The 16194-nt window shown below is 43.3% G+C and overlaps 1 protein-coding gene across 2 annotated transcripts in view; it reads left to right on the top strand.

The window, feature by feature from the left end:
* Col22a1 (collagen type XXII alpha 1 chain) overlaps positions 1-16194 on the top strand; it is a 237024-nt gene that overhangs the window by 69696 nt on the left and 151134 nt on the right. For both annotated transcript variants that reach the window (XM_021183654.1, XM_029469967.1), the window contains exons 11-16: positions 1026-1088; positions 3016-3054; positions 12984-13037; positions 13187-13240; positions 14373-14426; positions 14852-14896. In XM_021183654.1, coding sequence (XP_021039313.1) covers positions 1026-1088; positions 3016-3054; positions 12984-13037; positions 13187-13240; positions 14373-14426; positions 14852-14896 — 309 coding nt within the window. The remainder of the gene's footprint in view (positions 1-1025; positions 1089-3015; positions 3055-12983; positions 13038-13186; positions 13241-14372; positions 14427-14851; positions 14897-16194) is intronic.

Here is a 16194-nt window from a genome sequence, read left to right as displayed (position 1 = left end):
GTCAGTACCTGCATGGTATTGTGTTCTCTGCTTTAACCTCCATGGAATCATGGCAGGGGTGTGTTACATCACCCTCCTACCTCCCTTGTGGTTGCCCTGGAGCTGGTTATGATGCTGCAATAAGAACAAATGACATGGGGTTCAAGCTGTGAGGCTCTGACCTGCCCAGAGCTGCACCTCTCAGCCTGGAGATGTAGAGAAAGGAGGGCAGCAACTCATGTGCTCTAACAGGCCCATCTCTCCAAAGTCAGTAAATTCTGCATCAATCCTTGCAAGTTGATTAATTCCAGAAGCATTTAAGATGTGGGATTTAGGAGTTATTAAAACTGTACAAACTATAAATCTCTCATGCCCAAAGTTCCTTGGTTGCAAGCAGCCTCTTACTCCTCCCTTATTCTCCAGCAGGCTACCTTCTCTGTCACTGTTTCGGTCTTGGAACACTGATGGGTGGGAGGTCACTGCATGGGGGGGCTTCTTTGCTTTTGCACAACTAATACATTGTCTGGGGCTAACGTATGGTAGCAGAGACATGGAGACAGCTATGATTCTTAGCTTCTTCTGTTACTGTATTCTCCATCTATGTGTTTCCCTCTCCATACTACCCCACCTTCCCGTCCTACCTTGGCCTCTCTGTCTGTCATTCTTACTGTTTCCTGTCTTTCTTGGTTTTGAATCTATATGCCATGATATTAGTATACACCTTCTCCACAGCAAGTTGACACCAGGATAAAGGGTTGTTGAAGCATTCACACAAAGGCCACGTATGGCATATGTTCAGGTCTGGCAGGGCCTGTGATTTGTGAATAAATTCAAGGAACGTGAGGGAATTTGACTTCGGTGCTTCTTCCCTTCCAAGGTAGGACAGGTGACCTCATGACACAGTCACCCAAGATGACTTCAGGATATCTTCAGTTCTTCTAGGGAACTGGGACAAGGTTGGCTGTGAGCAGCCTATAATGACAGAAGTCTAGGAGAGCTTTGGGGGAGTATCTTACCTAATTCTCCTTTTGCTTTTAACCCTCTAGGGAGATGCAGGACCCATTGGACTAATGGGTGCTCCTGGACCCAAGGGAGAAAAAGGAGACACTGTAAGTTAGAGGCTGCTTTTCTATACCAATGGTCTACATGGCTGGTGTAGGAGGAACAGGGCTCCCACTTGCATCCCAGCCTGGTCATATTGATCAGCAAGTGTGGACTGACAGCCTGGTGAATGTAGGCACTGAGTGCATCCAAACCATGTCTCTATTTGCTGGACATGGCCATAGTATTCTTTGCCTTGCCTCTCATTCTGTCTATCCCCAGAGTTCTGTTTTTCCAAAGTTGTACTCTTATGATGCCTGAAACCAACCATTTTGTAGTGTCCCCTACACTCTGGACATCTCACATGCTTATTCTAATGGATATAAATCTACTTTTACCAATAAGAGCATTATTAACAAGTGTACTAAATAGATCAACTAAAAAGCAGATGTTCAGGCAGGATGTAAAATGTCTGATTTATCATCCTGTCTAAAGAAGATATACTTTAAATTCAAGATGCAAACAGGGAACTGGGAGTGTGGGTCAGTAGTAGAGTGCTTGCCTAGCAGACACAAGGCCCTGAGATCTATCCCCAACGAGAGCATATGCATATGAACACACACACACACACCCATACACACATGCAGACACGCACAAATACATACACATGGTGCACATACGTATCTCTAGCTGCATGTGTAGCAGAAGATGGCCTAGTCGGCCATCACTGGGAAGAGAGGCCGCTTGGTATTGCAAACTTTATATGCCCCAATATAGGGGAATGCCAGGGCCAAGAAGCAGGAGTGAGTGGGTAGGGGAGCAGAGCAGAGGGAGGGTATAGGGAACTTTCGGGATAGCATTTGGAATGTATATAAAGAAAATATCTACTAAAAAAAAAAAGGAGGAGGGGGGATTGAAAATTACCATTTTTAAATTAGAAAACAGAACATTAGGATGATCATACCAATGTTACACAAAATGGACTTTAGGACAGAACAGTTCATAAAAGGAGGTACTTTTGGATTGAAAAGACGGTTCTTTAAGATATGTAACAATAAACATAAGCAATTGACAGCAGAGCTTCAAGATGTATAACATACAATTGGTAAATTTCAAAGGAGAAATAGACAATTCCACAGCAGTGGCTGCAACCTTGTATACTTCACTCCCAGTGAAAGACAGAGCAGCCTGCCATGCAGCACACTGGGAACCTTCCCACATTGCTATTGGGGAATCATGCAGCCTCCAGGAGAACAGTCCTGTAGTTCTCATGAGCCTAAACGTGGAGTTACCATGTTAGACATCTATTCAGTCCCTCTCAAAAGAAACACAGTGTATTCTCACAGAAAAACTCATGCACACACTTTCAGAGTGCCATTCTTTTAATTAAAAAGTGGAGGCAAGCTAGTGGCCACATATAAAGAATGAGTAAGTAAAGTGTGCTGAGTCTGCAGCAAGGGAAGTTGCACTATGGGGTATGATGTGGGTGAATCTTAGAAGACTTTGCTGAGCGAGGGAAGTTGGTCATTAAAGGGATGTTACTACAAATGTTTACAATGGAAAACTGGTTAGTGTTTGTCAAGGGCTGGGAATGGGAAATGGGAGCAGCCACCTGTGGGCTGAACTCTTTTTGGAAATAGTGAAAATGTTCTGAAATTGATTGTGATTATTGTTGTATAACTCTGTAAGTAAATGAAACTCATTTAATTAGTTGCTTTCAATAGGTGAATCAGATGGTATGCAAATTGTATCACAATAAGGCTGTTTTGAAAACAGCAATTAGTATCTAGAATGTTAAATTATTGGGAAATTAATTGATAAGACACTCATGAGAACCCACAGTGATAAACAGCCCATCTTTTTCAGAGGTGACAGGCAGAGTTGACGAGATAGTATGTGTAGTCAGATAATATGTAGTTGCTCGAACTGTTGGGTGATGCCACACCACAGAGATGCTCCCTCCCTAACCCTGTGCCTTCTGCTTTCCTTCTGTAGGGGCGAGGACCCTTCATCCATGGGGAAAAGGGTGAGAAGGTGAGTCTTTCTTTATTGCGTTTCTCCAGGGTGCAGGGGTGGATTTGTAAGAAGTATGTGTAACTTTGTTACCCTTCTGTAGATTGAATGGGAATAAGAAGCCCTTTGTCTGCAGGCCTGCTTTCTGTGTGTCCCCTGACTTGGGTGATAGAAGCAAATACAGACATATCAGGAGGGGAGAGCAAGCCAAGTCAGAAAATGGTGGTAGAGAGAAATGAGGAACAGGGACTGAATGTCCCAGGGTCCTATAGAACAGTCTACTGGAAATTTGGCCACTCTAGCAGTGCTTGAGAAATAGTGGCCTGGTCAGGACACCCAAGTAGAGTGTAGAACAGGAGGAGGGCTTGCTTCATATGAATCTGGTTTACAGTGCCCAGGGAAGAGAGTAACTCCTGGTACTCAGCTGAATGGGGACAGAGGCAGAGAAACTACTTGAGGACCACCAGATAGGACATCAGATATGAAGCATGCTTAGTCTTCATGCACTGTGGTAGAGGACCAGTGAAAAGTCTCTGTATGGTCAGGAGGCTGAGGATGTTCAGATAGCAAGAACAGGGATAGGGGAGGGAGCTGTCCAGAGAAATCTGGAAATGAGTCAAGGGATGACTTAAAAGCCATGGTGCTGAGGAGTAGAGCTGATGTGTTGTGATTGGTCAGACAGAGGGCTGGAGGGGAGTGTGTGCTCCTGACACAGAGTAATTCATTTGTGTGTGCGTGTTATGGAAATACATGTGGGAAAGGGAAAGTACATTGAAATCAACCATATAAGATGACTATCTATAATTAATGTTGAAGACACCATCCAGACATTGCTGATAGCACTTGGGGCCAGTTGGACTCAGTGACCTCATCCTTTGTAAAACTAAGACTTCTGTAATGTGCAGTGTTCCTACCCCAGTGATGCTTTCTGTGCTGTTGAATAAATACAGGACAAGGCCCTTTGTTAGGGATATGCACAGACACGGACAGATTCACTAGGCAGCAGTCAGACAGGCATAGAATCAGATTAATACAATAGGCAGGAGATGGCAGAAGACACAGGGCGAGAAGCAAGAGGAATCAAGTATGGGCTCACTCTTAGTTAAATTACTCCATGAGGAAGTGCTTTTCTTTCCCTTAATGTAGCACTGTCACATCACTGGTGACTCTGGGTTTGTTATTATGTGTTCAAAAGGATATACTTGCCCTTGAGAAGCATCCATGAGACTGCACAGTGTACATGTGTGTGTCACTGATGTCATTGGAGATCTGGCTCTTATGAGGGCAGATACTATGCTGGGATGGGTTATATAATCTCCTGGTGTAGGAATCGTTGTGTCATACAAGACCTGACCTATGAGAATATGAAGAGCTGTTCAGTGAGAGCCCATCAGTACTTTTCCTTCTGCATTTATTATAAGAAACATTAAGAAATGCATGCTTATATACCAAAACAGACTTTATTAGTGAGACTTGAAATGTGAATAATGTATATATGCAACTAGAAACAAATGATGATGCAGGGAACACAGAGTGAAAAATTGCACATAAATAATGTAGTCGAGCCCCACAGTGCAAGATCTTGAGTAGGAAAATAATGAATGGCCAGAAATAGCATATTTTGCCACTTTCCAAAACTTTGTAAAATATATACAAGCTAGGTTGTGAAGGGGTAAGATAAATTAATGCAGTACCTGCTTCTAAGTATCAAGGGAAGAGAGAAGAGGTGAGAATAAGTGTCTGGGGGAAAGGAAATATCACAAACCAGACTTGGACATGCAGGTAAATAAGTAGTGCTACTTGAAAGTTAAGTTGGGAGGATGGCAGGTTCAAAGCCAGTCTGAGCAACTAAGGCATACCTGTTCAACACACACACACGCACACACACGCACACACACGCACACACACTCACCAAGGCAGTCACTATGATCACTGTGGCTAATAGGACAGTTAGTATCTAAAGGGACATTATCACTTGATTCTGCTGTGATTAGAGAAGATCATGCCAATGACATATAGGTTCATGCTGTTACTTCTCTGATCCCAACATGGCACACCCACCTTGAACTATAAAATCCACACTGTAGAAGAATAAGTCCTTTTGGCCTAATTCAGTCATCCTTAGGGTATTGTCAAAGCAGGCCCTCTTTGAAATTGCAAAATTAGAAGGGTCTGTGGAAGAAAGGCAATAGAGTAAAATGCAGATGGAGACCTGCCATGTGTGGCTGCCTTTTGGATGCCTCCCTTCTAGAATAGTGACCAGGGACGAGTTTCCCAAATCATACATCACTTATCCATACCAGACATTTATGTTTGGATATTTGCTCCCTCAAAAATCTCACATTTCAAAATTCTCCTTGGAATGTGGTGACATTGTAAGAATGAATCTTTACGAGTAGCATCACTGTCCTTATGAGAGGGCCCCAAGGGAGAGCCTTTTACACCTTCTGTCATATACATGCATGAGCAAGAAAATGTCCTCCAGGAACCAGTGGGTGGCCTTCACAAGACAGTTAATCGTCCCAGGTCATGACCTTGGACTTGCAGCATGCTGGACTGTTTGAAACAGCTTACTGTTATTTCTAAATTCTCCAGCTAGTTTGGTGTGGGGTGTCTCAGAGAAGGGGTATCTGAGAAAGGAGAATCACAAGATACAGCAAGGAATAATGAGTACATCTTTAATTTGCTGTTTCTCTCCAGAAGCAGGAGGTATTGTTAGCTTGGGGAGCTATACAGGGAGCAGATCTATTGACTAATGTGATGGATTTGTCTAGAATGCCGATTGGACTTTGTCTTGAGACACATTAGTGTGTAATGGGAAAACTCCTGACATCATCCTTTAACTAGTATTTTAACACAGTCTGGTACTTAGTTTTCCAGCATTCTGAGGAGGCTAGACTGTGTCCAAGATCATAGAGCTGGTAGGTTATTGTATTTAGGTTGCACATCTCTGGTACATGCATGGCCATTCAGTGTCCCCTACTGAATGAAATGTTGGTATCTAGGAGTTCTTTACCCTTAAAACTGTTTGGTATGAGCCAGGCAGTGGTGGTGCAGGCCTTTAATCCCAGCACTTGGGAGGCAGAGGCAGGCAGATTTCTGAGTTCAAGGCCAGCCTGGTCTACAGAGACTACAATAGCCAAGTTTTTACAAAAATTAAAAGGGTTTAGGAGAAAGTTTGTTTGTTTGTTTATATGCCTTCACCTATCCTAGCATGCCGAGGGCAAATACTGAAAGAATAAACCAAGGTACTTTAGGAACTGTCTGTGGTGCTGAAGGGTACCTTGGAAGACATTTGGGTTCAAGACTCTGAGAGCCCAGGGTTGAAAGGGAATAGAGAAAGTCATCAATTTTTCTTCTCCATTCATGTGACATTTAGGTACTGGCAAAGTCATAAGACTAAGGGCTTCAAACCAGATGTTGAGAGCCTATATGGGAAAGGTAAATGTTTGGTGACTAGACTGTGTTCAGTTAGGCTGAGTGGGAGGACCCTAGGCACAGACTTAAGAGATCCAGACCTTAGCTCAGCCACTTAGCAGCTGCATGACAAGGGACCATGACTTCATCCCTCTAATCCTGGCTTTTCTCCTCTGTGACTTGGCAAATACATACTAGAACCAGATGGGTTTTTGCAAGGATTAAATGAACTAATGAAAATAAATTACTTGTATTTGTGAAAAGAGATTATGAGCATTACATATAATTACTCTTACACCAGCCGCGTTCCGTTTTTAATACCGAATGACATCTTTTACACCCTTGCCACTCATAAGTTCTTATCTTAGGAGGTTGGCAGCTGCAGAATGTCAGAACTCTCCTGTCTCCCTCCTTCCCAGAGGAGGAGTTCTGCAGCATCTAAGACCCAAGAAATTCGAGCAAGTATAGACTGAAAAAGTATCTCACAGTGCCAATGTAAAGGTCCCGTCGTTTCTTCAGTTTATGTGAAATAATTCACATGACATCAAAGAGTAATAGCAGCATCAACAGTTTCTAAGCCCTTACTGACACCTCCCAGGATTCATGCACAAAACATTTAGCTTAACTTTTGAGCTGGACATTCTTGTTCTTATTTTGCAGTGAGTCTTGGAACTGTTGACTTTACCAGTGTATGTGAACGAGGTTGGGTGTAAGATCATGTTGTCTGACTCCATAGTCTGCATTTGTCTGTGCCTAAGCCAGCAAAGAACAACTTTGGAGTTGTATTAAACCAACTAGTCAGATCCTGAGGGAGCTTGTTCATTAAGACTACTGTGGGTGAGGGAACATGTCTGCCTAATCAGGTTCCAGGCTGTACTGTTAGGACTGGCTCAGGATCCTCTTCTCTCTTTGAGGGCCTCTGTCTGGAATGTTTCTAATACTTTTCTCAGAGGGTTCACTTGGCATGCTTGCTGCCAGATAGATGAGGTATATCACACTGGCAGAGTCCCTCTAGCTGGGGGCATTTCGAAATGAGCCATGGCAGTCAGCTCTCCAAGAAAGCAAGAGACATCTGTTATCTGGTAATTACACTTGCTCAATGAAGTGCCAAAGTCCCTGAGGCTTGGGATACTGACAAGTGGGTGTCGGTGTATGAGTAATGTCTTACTAGATGTTGTCTTTCATGTAATCATGGGACAGGGAAATCAAAGTCTAGACTTGGAAACAAAACTACAAATTTGAGTTAGAATGTTAAACATGGAGTTGGGAAAATCTCTTTCCTAGAAGCCTTGGTTGTCTTCTTACAATGGATATATGCACACTATCTATTTGCAATTTTCAAATAGACAAAGTGATGATTTCCTTTTTATAAGTGAAATATGCAGGTTTAGAAATATCACCCCAAATATCAGTAGCACTTTGCTTGGTTTAAACTTTCCTGCCTTGAAAGCATTACCTGGCCACTCTTGAGCCAGAATCAGATTCCTCCCTGAATCATGCCTTCTGATGACTTTACTGATAGACTCTATTTACTGATGCTAAAGCAAAAAACAAGGTTGGGGTAAATATTAATATGTTTCTTGAAAATAGTATATATGTATACAATGTATGTGGATCGTATTCACTCCTCCCAGGACCCTCATGTCACATTTTCCTCCACCCTTACTTATTTTATTCCTTCCTTCCTTCCTTCCTTCCTTCCTTCCTTCCTTCCTTCCTTCCTTCCTTCTAACCCACTGAATCTAATTAGTGCTATCCACAGGCACATGGGTATGACATTACCCACTGGGCTATTGAGAACCTACTGATGGCTATACTTCAAAAAAAAAAAAAAGATTCTTCTTCTCACAGCATCTGTCAACAATAAATAGCTAATTCTTACACACAAAAATGTATTGGTCACTCTGTAAAAACTAGGAGATGCGAGATGGCAATGGCTGCTTTCAGTGGCAGCTGGAGAATGTGCTTTCCAGCCTGTGGCTCTGTCCTAACATTGCAGAAGAGGTCAGCCAGGTCCCTGAACTTATTTTCAAGGGCACTAGCTTCACTCCCTAAGGGTCCTGACTCTGAAAACTGCTGCATGGGGGTTAGGTTTCAACATAGGAACTCCAACAATCAGACTTTGGGAGAGATTGTGTTACTCCACTAAGCTAACAGACCACAGAGGATGCATAGAAGTCCAGACCTCTCTTCCTTCTTTGTCCTTTCCCTTCCTGCCTGCTCTGGTTTGTCTTTTGAAACTTTATTATGGTCATTCCCTTTAACAATCTTCCCAGGCTGAATCTTCCCTTACCAAAACCAGGGAAGTCTCCATTCTATTCTCCACTCTTTACTGACTCACTTTGTGGTTGTAGTAGGGATAATTTGGTTTTATATTTTTACTTTGTTTTGAGGTAGGGTCTCATGTTTAGCCCAGCTGACTTTAACTCTCAGACCTCTTGCCTTCACATTCTTAGTGAGTCTGCTTGTTAAGCATTGGGAAGGAAACACTGTTAGTTTTCAACAGGAGATAGACTGTCAGATAGATAGATAGATAGAAAGATAGATAGATAGATAGATAGATAGATAGATAGATAGATAGATAGAAAGACAGACAGGCAGACAGAAAGGAAGAAAGAAAGAAAGAAAGAAAGAAAGAAAGAAAGAAAGAAAGAAAGAAAGGAAGGAAGAAAGATGGATGGATGGATGGATGGATGGATGGATGGGAGGGTATGTGTATGGGTGGATGGATGGATAGATAGATAGATAGATAGATAGATAGATAGATAGATAGATAGATAGTAGATGGGTGGATGGATGGATGGATAAATAGATTGACAGATAGATACATAGATGTATAAATAGTAGATCTTGTGGTGCTGGTGATCAAACATGTCTTTCTATATGTTAGGCAAGTGCTACCACTGAGATATACCCATGGCTTCTATAATATTTTATACTATAAAAAATACGTGCACACTCATTTTCCATCTGTAAACAGTATGAAGCAATCTTACAAACAAAGAGACTGGGGCCAAGGGAAGTTCAGTGATAATCTTCATGGCACATAAATGTATTGGCTCAAGTTGTGACTTTCTCTGTTCAGAGACCCTCAGTATAGCTGTAGATTAATCTACTTGGACCGTTTTTGGAAGGCATACTGTGAGGGTGAGGCAGTGTTTTGTACTGTCAGATTACAGGGCCCTAGAATATAAAAGATGTGTCTCATGGTAACATAAATTCAGGATGGAAAGGTAAGGTACGTTTGCTTGTTTTCTGTTTTTGTTTTTCTTTTGTTTGTTTTGTTTTTGTTTTTGGTTTGGTTCTCTTACTGACATAAATATAATGCAGCCATACCCCTTCCAACCTATAGGTCTTTCATACATCACATCCTACCTCAGCCCAGCAATAACACTCACATCTTGCACCAGAGTCTAACCTGACAGAGACCTTTACAATAGACCACTACTGATCACAACACAGCGAGGTGATTTAGCTCTATCCAATCTCAAATGGTACATCTGTAACACAGCTTCTGCACCTAAGGCTCGGGGATCACTGAGGAAGAGAGGATGGAAAGATTCTAAGAGCCGGAGGTACAGGAAGTTTGCTGTGAGATTGTATCTCCTAGAAATGTCAGGGAATCTACACCCACAATGTCTGATCAGCATAACTGCCTAAATGAGGACAACACCCATAGCCATGCTTACATGTGGAAGGGGGAGATCTTATAGGGTCCCAACCTTAAACAAAGAACTATAGGCAACTAAGGAATGCTGAGAGTGGGAGAAAATTGTCTTCTCTAGAGAAGAGCCTCCCAATTGGTCATCCAATATCAAATGATCAGCCCTGAAATCAAATGTATGCAAAAAGCATTGTATACACTGAGCACACCACACACACACACACACACACACACACACACACACACACACACACACACACACAGTACACATACATAGAGTACATAAACACACTTAGGTAACTAAGGAACAAAGGTTATAAATTTGAAAGAGAATGAGGTGGGATATATGAGAGGGACAGGAGAAATGGAAAGAAAAAAATGATAAATTTTAATTTGAAAAAAATTATAACACACAGATACACGTTGGGTGGGGAACTGTTATGTGTCTGACTTAGAAAACAATCCTTCAGTATTTACTGAACAAGGATGGGTCACCTGTACTTATGTCAAATCATTTATGTGGCCAGTTGTGTTACTCACCAGAAACTAAATTGCCAAGTTATCCAAATCCTTGGGCAGTCTAGCTTCCCAAACTAGGAGTAGTGCCCCATAAATAGATACTTCAGAGTCTGTCACTAGCCTTGCCTTAGGCCATCAAAACTGAAAGGTGGGAGAGTTTAAAGCTGGTTTGCTAATTCTTGAGACAATTCTCTTTCCTCCACACTGGGCTATTCACTTCGCTCATGCAGGCTGCTATGTTTTGGAACAGGGGTCTATCATAACCTTCCCTTAAAATCCAAAGGGCTCTAGCAAGGGTTAATGATCAGGGAACATCAAGAAACTGCGGGAATGTCCTCTTGTTTTCCCCTCTAAGAGTTCCAAGATAATGGGTGGGTCAGACTCATAAGTGCCTCCTCTGGTTGTCTCTGTGCTAGAACCGACAAGCTAGAAACATGACAACCATGAGGACAGGCAGAGGTTCCGGAACTCTCCAGAGTTCTCTTTGGCATTGGCATTGTCTCCCCCACCCCCACCCCTGACTCCCTTTATTAGACGCCCCTTGGACCAACTGTGCCCTGCTGTCCTCACTTTTATTCCCAAAGCAGGAGCCCATCTGACACCTCTTCCCTGCCTTCAGCTACAGAATATCCAAACCTGTAGCCAGAAGACAGACTGGCCTTTCCAAGAACGTGCTATTTCAAGTGGGTAACTAGTGTGTTGGATAAACTCTCCACTAAGTGCCCAGATAGACCTTCTTCTGAGTGAAGCACCCTGGAGGAAAGTTTCTCAGAGGATATACTTACTCTTTTGTGAATGTTTCTCTTTTGGAAAACCTTAGACTTAATTATAGGATAAAAGGATATATAGTTAAGGAGGCTGGGGTACTTCCAATGGATGGGTGAACAATGAAGGAGGTGATTTTGAACATGTGCCTTGGAGACAGGTGGAACACAAGGAGTTTTGATCTCTCCCCACTTATGACCATCATTTCAGTCTCTTGGCCCTGTACCGATAGTCTACCTCTACAATGTAAATGGACTGCAATATTTCTAGTGCAGTGAGCTTTGTTGAGGCTGAAGGAGGAAGACATGGTCCTTGGATGTGGAGAGCTATGATGGTATACTCCAGAATTAATTCACCCAGCCTTTCTCGTATTGCCTTATGAGTTTCTGGATGGTCTTGAGAGACCACTGTATGCTCCATGATGAGCACAGATAGAGTGTGGGGTGAATAGCATTTGGTCTGTAGGATTGTGAAGTAGCTGCTGGGCTGATGTGTGTGCAAATGCTTTCGCAGAAGTGAAAGGGCATTCTCTGGGGCCCCAAGTCAAGCTCTCCACAGTAAATACTGTGGGCAGAGCCTTCCTCTGCTTTTGTTTCATGAGCTAAGTGAGATGCAGACTAATGTCGATTGTGGAGATGCCTGCAGAGCATCTAGTTCTGGGCTCATGGCAAATATGCAGTAAGGATGAACCCAGGGTCGGAGCATCTTCATTGTTTCTTTAAGCAATCGTAATTGTTACAGGTTTACTATCTCTGCTGGTTCTTAGAAAGATCTAATTGTGGCTAATTATTTGCATTTAGCAAATGCTCAGTCTCTTCAAGATTCACCTCTACCTGAAGCAATTAGCCCTTCCTATCCCTGGAGAACCAAATAAGGTGTTTTTCTCCCCCACGTTGCTGAGGTGTAAATGGAAACTAAGGAAAGATCCCTTGCCATGGTGGAACTCCCCCAGGGAAGCTGATTATGACCGTCTGACCCAAAAGGCCCAATAGAGACCCATGTCCTAGAAACTGGGTCACAGACACACTGTTCATTCAGAGCAATCCTTCCTCCTGGGAAACTTTCCTAGTTAGCCATGCACCTCATTGTGCTCACATAAGGATGACACATGAGCCTAGAGATCAATAAAACTCTTTCCTTTCCCCAAATCCTGGATAGATATAAAAGTTGCTGACCAAAGACTTGCTTTAGTGCCCTCTTTTTGTTCCACATGAGTTACTAACCCTTGAACTCCTCTGAGCCCATAGTGAAAGAAAAAAGGCCACAGTGGCTTTGGCCATAGCTATTGTTTACCAGCAAGCGCCTTTGTGCATTGTGGATGGTACTCAGGTTTCTTCCTGAGGATCCCAGAAGCTGTTCCCCATCTCCCTGTGTGCTCTGTATCACTGCTGTCTCTTCATATGCTTATGAGAAGGTGCTATAGGCAAAGATGACATCATGGAGAACTGCTGTCAACAAAGTGTACTTGAGGCTATAGGAACACTCATGGTAAAGAGAATCTGTTTTCCTGGTCCAGCCCCTTCCCTATGGATGATGCTTTCTTTACTACACCACTGCAATTGGTATTCTCTTTTTCTTTTTCTAGGGATCCCTGGGTCCACCTGGGCCTCCTGGAAGAGACGGCAGTAAAGGCATGAGAGTAAGTCCATTGTCACCACTCAGCAATTCATCTCTGGTAGTCATCTCACTTCTGATGACTTCTGAGCTATGGGGAGTGGACACCTAGGCATCTTGCAGCCATTTTGGTATGCATTGGACTGTCTATGACCATGTGTTGTTTTTGTGCAGGGAGAGCCAGGAGAGCTAGGAGAGCCAGGGCTGCCTGGAGAAGTGGGCATGAGGGTAAGTATTTCTGGGAGCTGCTTATATTCTCAGGGAATAGGAAGTTCTTGGGGGTGCAAAAGCAGTTGCTTTAGGCATTGGTGAGATGCTTGGATGCGTTTCTGCCTACTTCTCATGCATCTTCATACATATGGGCAGACATCTACACATATATAATTCCTCCTATATCCTTACAGTAGTGGGGCATACAGTTGAAAAATTATTATTCTCTATAGCAATAGAGACTTGAGGGGTCATCCTCTTCTATTGGTGCCTGGTAGCCAGGATGCCATTGCAATGTATGGCCCAGGCATCCTTCCTCATTTTCTTTATTTTCAACTCATATCATTGAAGCACTAAAGCCTGTTGGTGTGTGACTGTGTGTGTGTTTGTGTGTGGTTTATCTCTCTGTGTTGTGAGGTGAGTGTGTGTGCATATGTGGTGTGTATGTCTGTGTGTGTGTGCCTTTCTCTCTGTCCCTGTCTCTCTGTCTCTGTCTCTCACTCTCTCTGTGTATCATCTTTCTGTCTGTCTCTCTATGTGGCATGATATGAATTTCTGTTTGGGTCTTTTTTTTTTTTTGCTGTTGGGTAGTTTATGAAAGTTGAGATAGCTTTGACAGAAGAAATGCCTTTTTTTTTATTCTAGCAGATTTCTAATAGATATGTGCAAATGTGCTGTCCTTTGACTGGAAGTTTCTAGTCAGCCAGACTGTGCTCAGAATTCTGAGCCTGTTTCTAGGACTTCCCCAGGCTGCACAAACCATGTGGCAACTTGAAAAATATCAGGCATGGCAGTCAGTGGCCCAGATTCTGAAGCCACTAGTCTGAGATCACAAGAAGGCTGAGGGACTTGGGGCAAGTGGAGGTGGGATGGTGGCATGTAGGTTCACAATAGCTTTGGAGGCAGAGCTCTTAGCCTTCCCTTGAAGTTCAACATGTCTGGCTGTGAGTGTGGCTTCACCTGTTATCAGGTGGAAGGACCAGACATGGGTGATGAGGCAGAGGTCAGAAAGCATGGACTGGGAGCCCCTGGTATGGGCGGTGTGGGTAGCACATGTAGCCTGGGTAGAACCATATACTTCGCAAAGACTGAGCCGCTCTTATCTCTTTGTTTTTCTACCCTATCCTTCTTTGTGGACTCTCTTCTCTAGGGGCCCCAGGGACCTCCTGGACTACCAGGATCAGCTGGGCCAGTTGGAGCTCCAGTAAGTAAAGACACTTGTCTGTGAGGTGGCTCTGCCCCTCTTTGCAGGTGTCAGGAGCTGGCTCTCCAGCCAGTCTTTCACCTCAACCTATGCAGTAAGCACTTGCTGATTGGATGCTAAGGGAAACTTAGTTTCTCTTAGAGTAGAAATTCTTAAATGTTATGGTACTCATGAGTCACCAGGGGATCAAGTTTAAATGTACATTCCTGGGGTCCCTTTCCCCCAATGAAGCTGGCTAGAACCTGGGAGTGTCAGATACTTGGTATAAACCATTTTTTACCCAGTCATCCACTCTTGGAGGGAAGGTGGAGTCTAGAGAAGCCCCAGCCCCCACATCAGGGCTAGATACCATACAGGTGTCAGGGTGTCCTTTGTCTAAAGAGATGAGCCACATGCAGGCATGTCACTGCTCTTTATTCCCCCAGGGTCTTCAAGGAGAACGAGGTGAAAGGGGGCCTCCAGGAGAAAAGGTATTTATAATCTCTAGTACCACTTCCATGGAAAAGAGAGAGAGAAGGATGACAGGACCTCTTCACTCAGTGCATGCACATGTATATGTGTGGGTATGTGTGTACACACACATACACACACACACACACACACGTATGTGTCTGTGTTTATATGTGCACATGTACATGACAGGAGCACTTGTGCTAGCTCATCTCATGTCCTGAAAAGAAATTGCACAGAAGGCTAGACACTTGGTGCTATGACCTTCAGACTTCCTGCCCAGGGAGAAGTCAACATTTCCAGACCCAAGATCCCTTGATTAGAACTCAAAAGTCCTAGTTGGTGCCTGGGACTCACAGCTTACATGGAAAGGTATATAATTTCTTAGCTCTCATTTGCTCCTTCGATCTGGGCAATGCCAAGTCTATTCAGAGTTCCTCTGGAAGTCAAGAGCTGCAAAGCTCCATCCTCACATAGCTCTCAGTCCTCCTCCCTGACCCTTCACCTTTTTAAGACATGGACAAGGGCTTTTTAGAGCTAGGTCTTCCTTCCTTCCTTCCTTCATGCGGATCCTGACGCTCTGGTAGGCTGCATCCCATTCTCTCTTCTCACAGTGCATGTTTCTTCAGTCCTGCATGGCATGTTTTCATTAGGTATTATAGTTTTATTTCAGTACACTTGGAATGTAGTGAAAGTTACTTTTCAACCTCCCCATCCTGCTATATCTACAGCCTAGATGCTGGCGTAATCCTGTTGACTTCCTCATAGGTACTTAGCTCATTTCACTCACCCATGTCCTTGCCTATGTCTTTTAAAAAAAGTTTATTCATTTTTATTTTATGAGTGCCTGCTTGCAGGTATGTAGTGCACCATGTGGATGTCCAGTGCCTGTAGAATCCAGAAAAGAAGCCCAATCCTTGGAACTGTAGTTACCAACCATTGTGAACTACCTTGTGGGTCCTGCAAAGACAACTTGGGTCTTCTTGCAAGAGTAGCCAGTGCTCTTAAGTGCTGAGTTACCTCTCCAACCTGAAGGCTACTGATTGATTTTGTGTGTGTGTGTGAGATTTTTATACCTGTCATTTTGCTGAACATGTTCACCAGCTGTAGGAGTTTTCTGGAGGAATTGTCTGAGACCATTTTGTATAGAATCACAATAAACTGAAAATCAGGATACCGTGGCTTCTGCCATCCTGGTTGCCATGCAGAGTGGCTTGGAACTAGCTGGATTCTTCTCTGAATATCCTTTTTGCTAACTTTGAACATGTTGAATTAGGCCCCTTTCCAGTTCTTATGTTTGATGTATGCTTAAAATAGC

This window comes from Mus caroli, chromosome 15 (genome assembly GCF_900094665.2).
Source record: "Mus caroli chromosome 15, CAROLI_EIJ_v1.1, whole genome shotgun sequence".
Taxonomy (NCBI): Eukaryota; Metazoa; Chordata; class Mammalia; order Rodentia; family Muridae; genus Mus; species Mus caroli.
The sequence above is the reverse complement of the archived record's forward strand: the minus strand, read 5'-3'. Positions and strand labels throughout refer to the sequence as shown.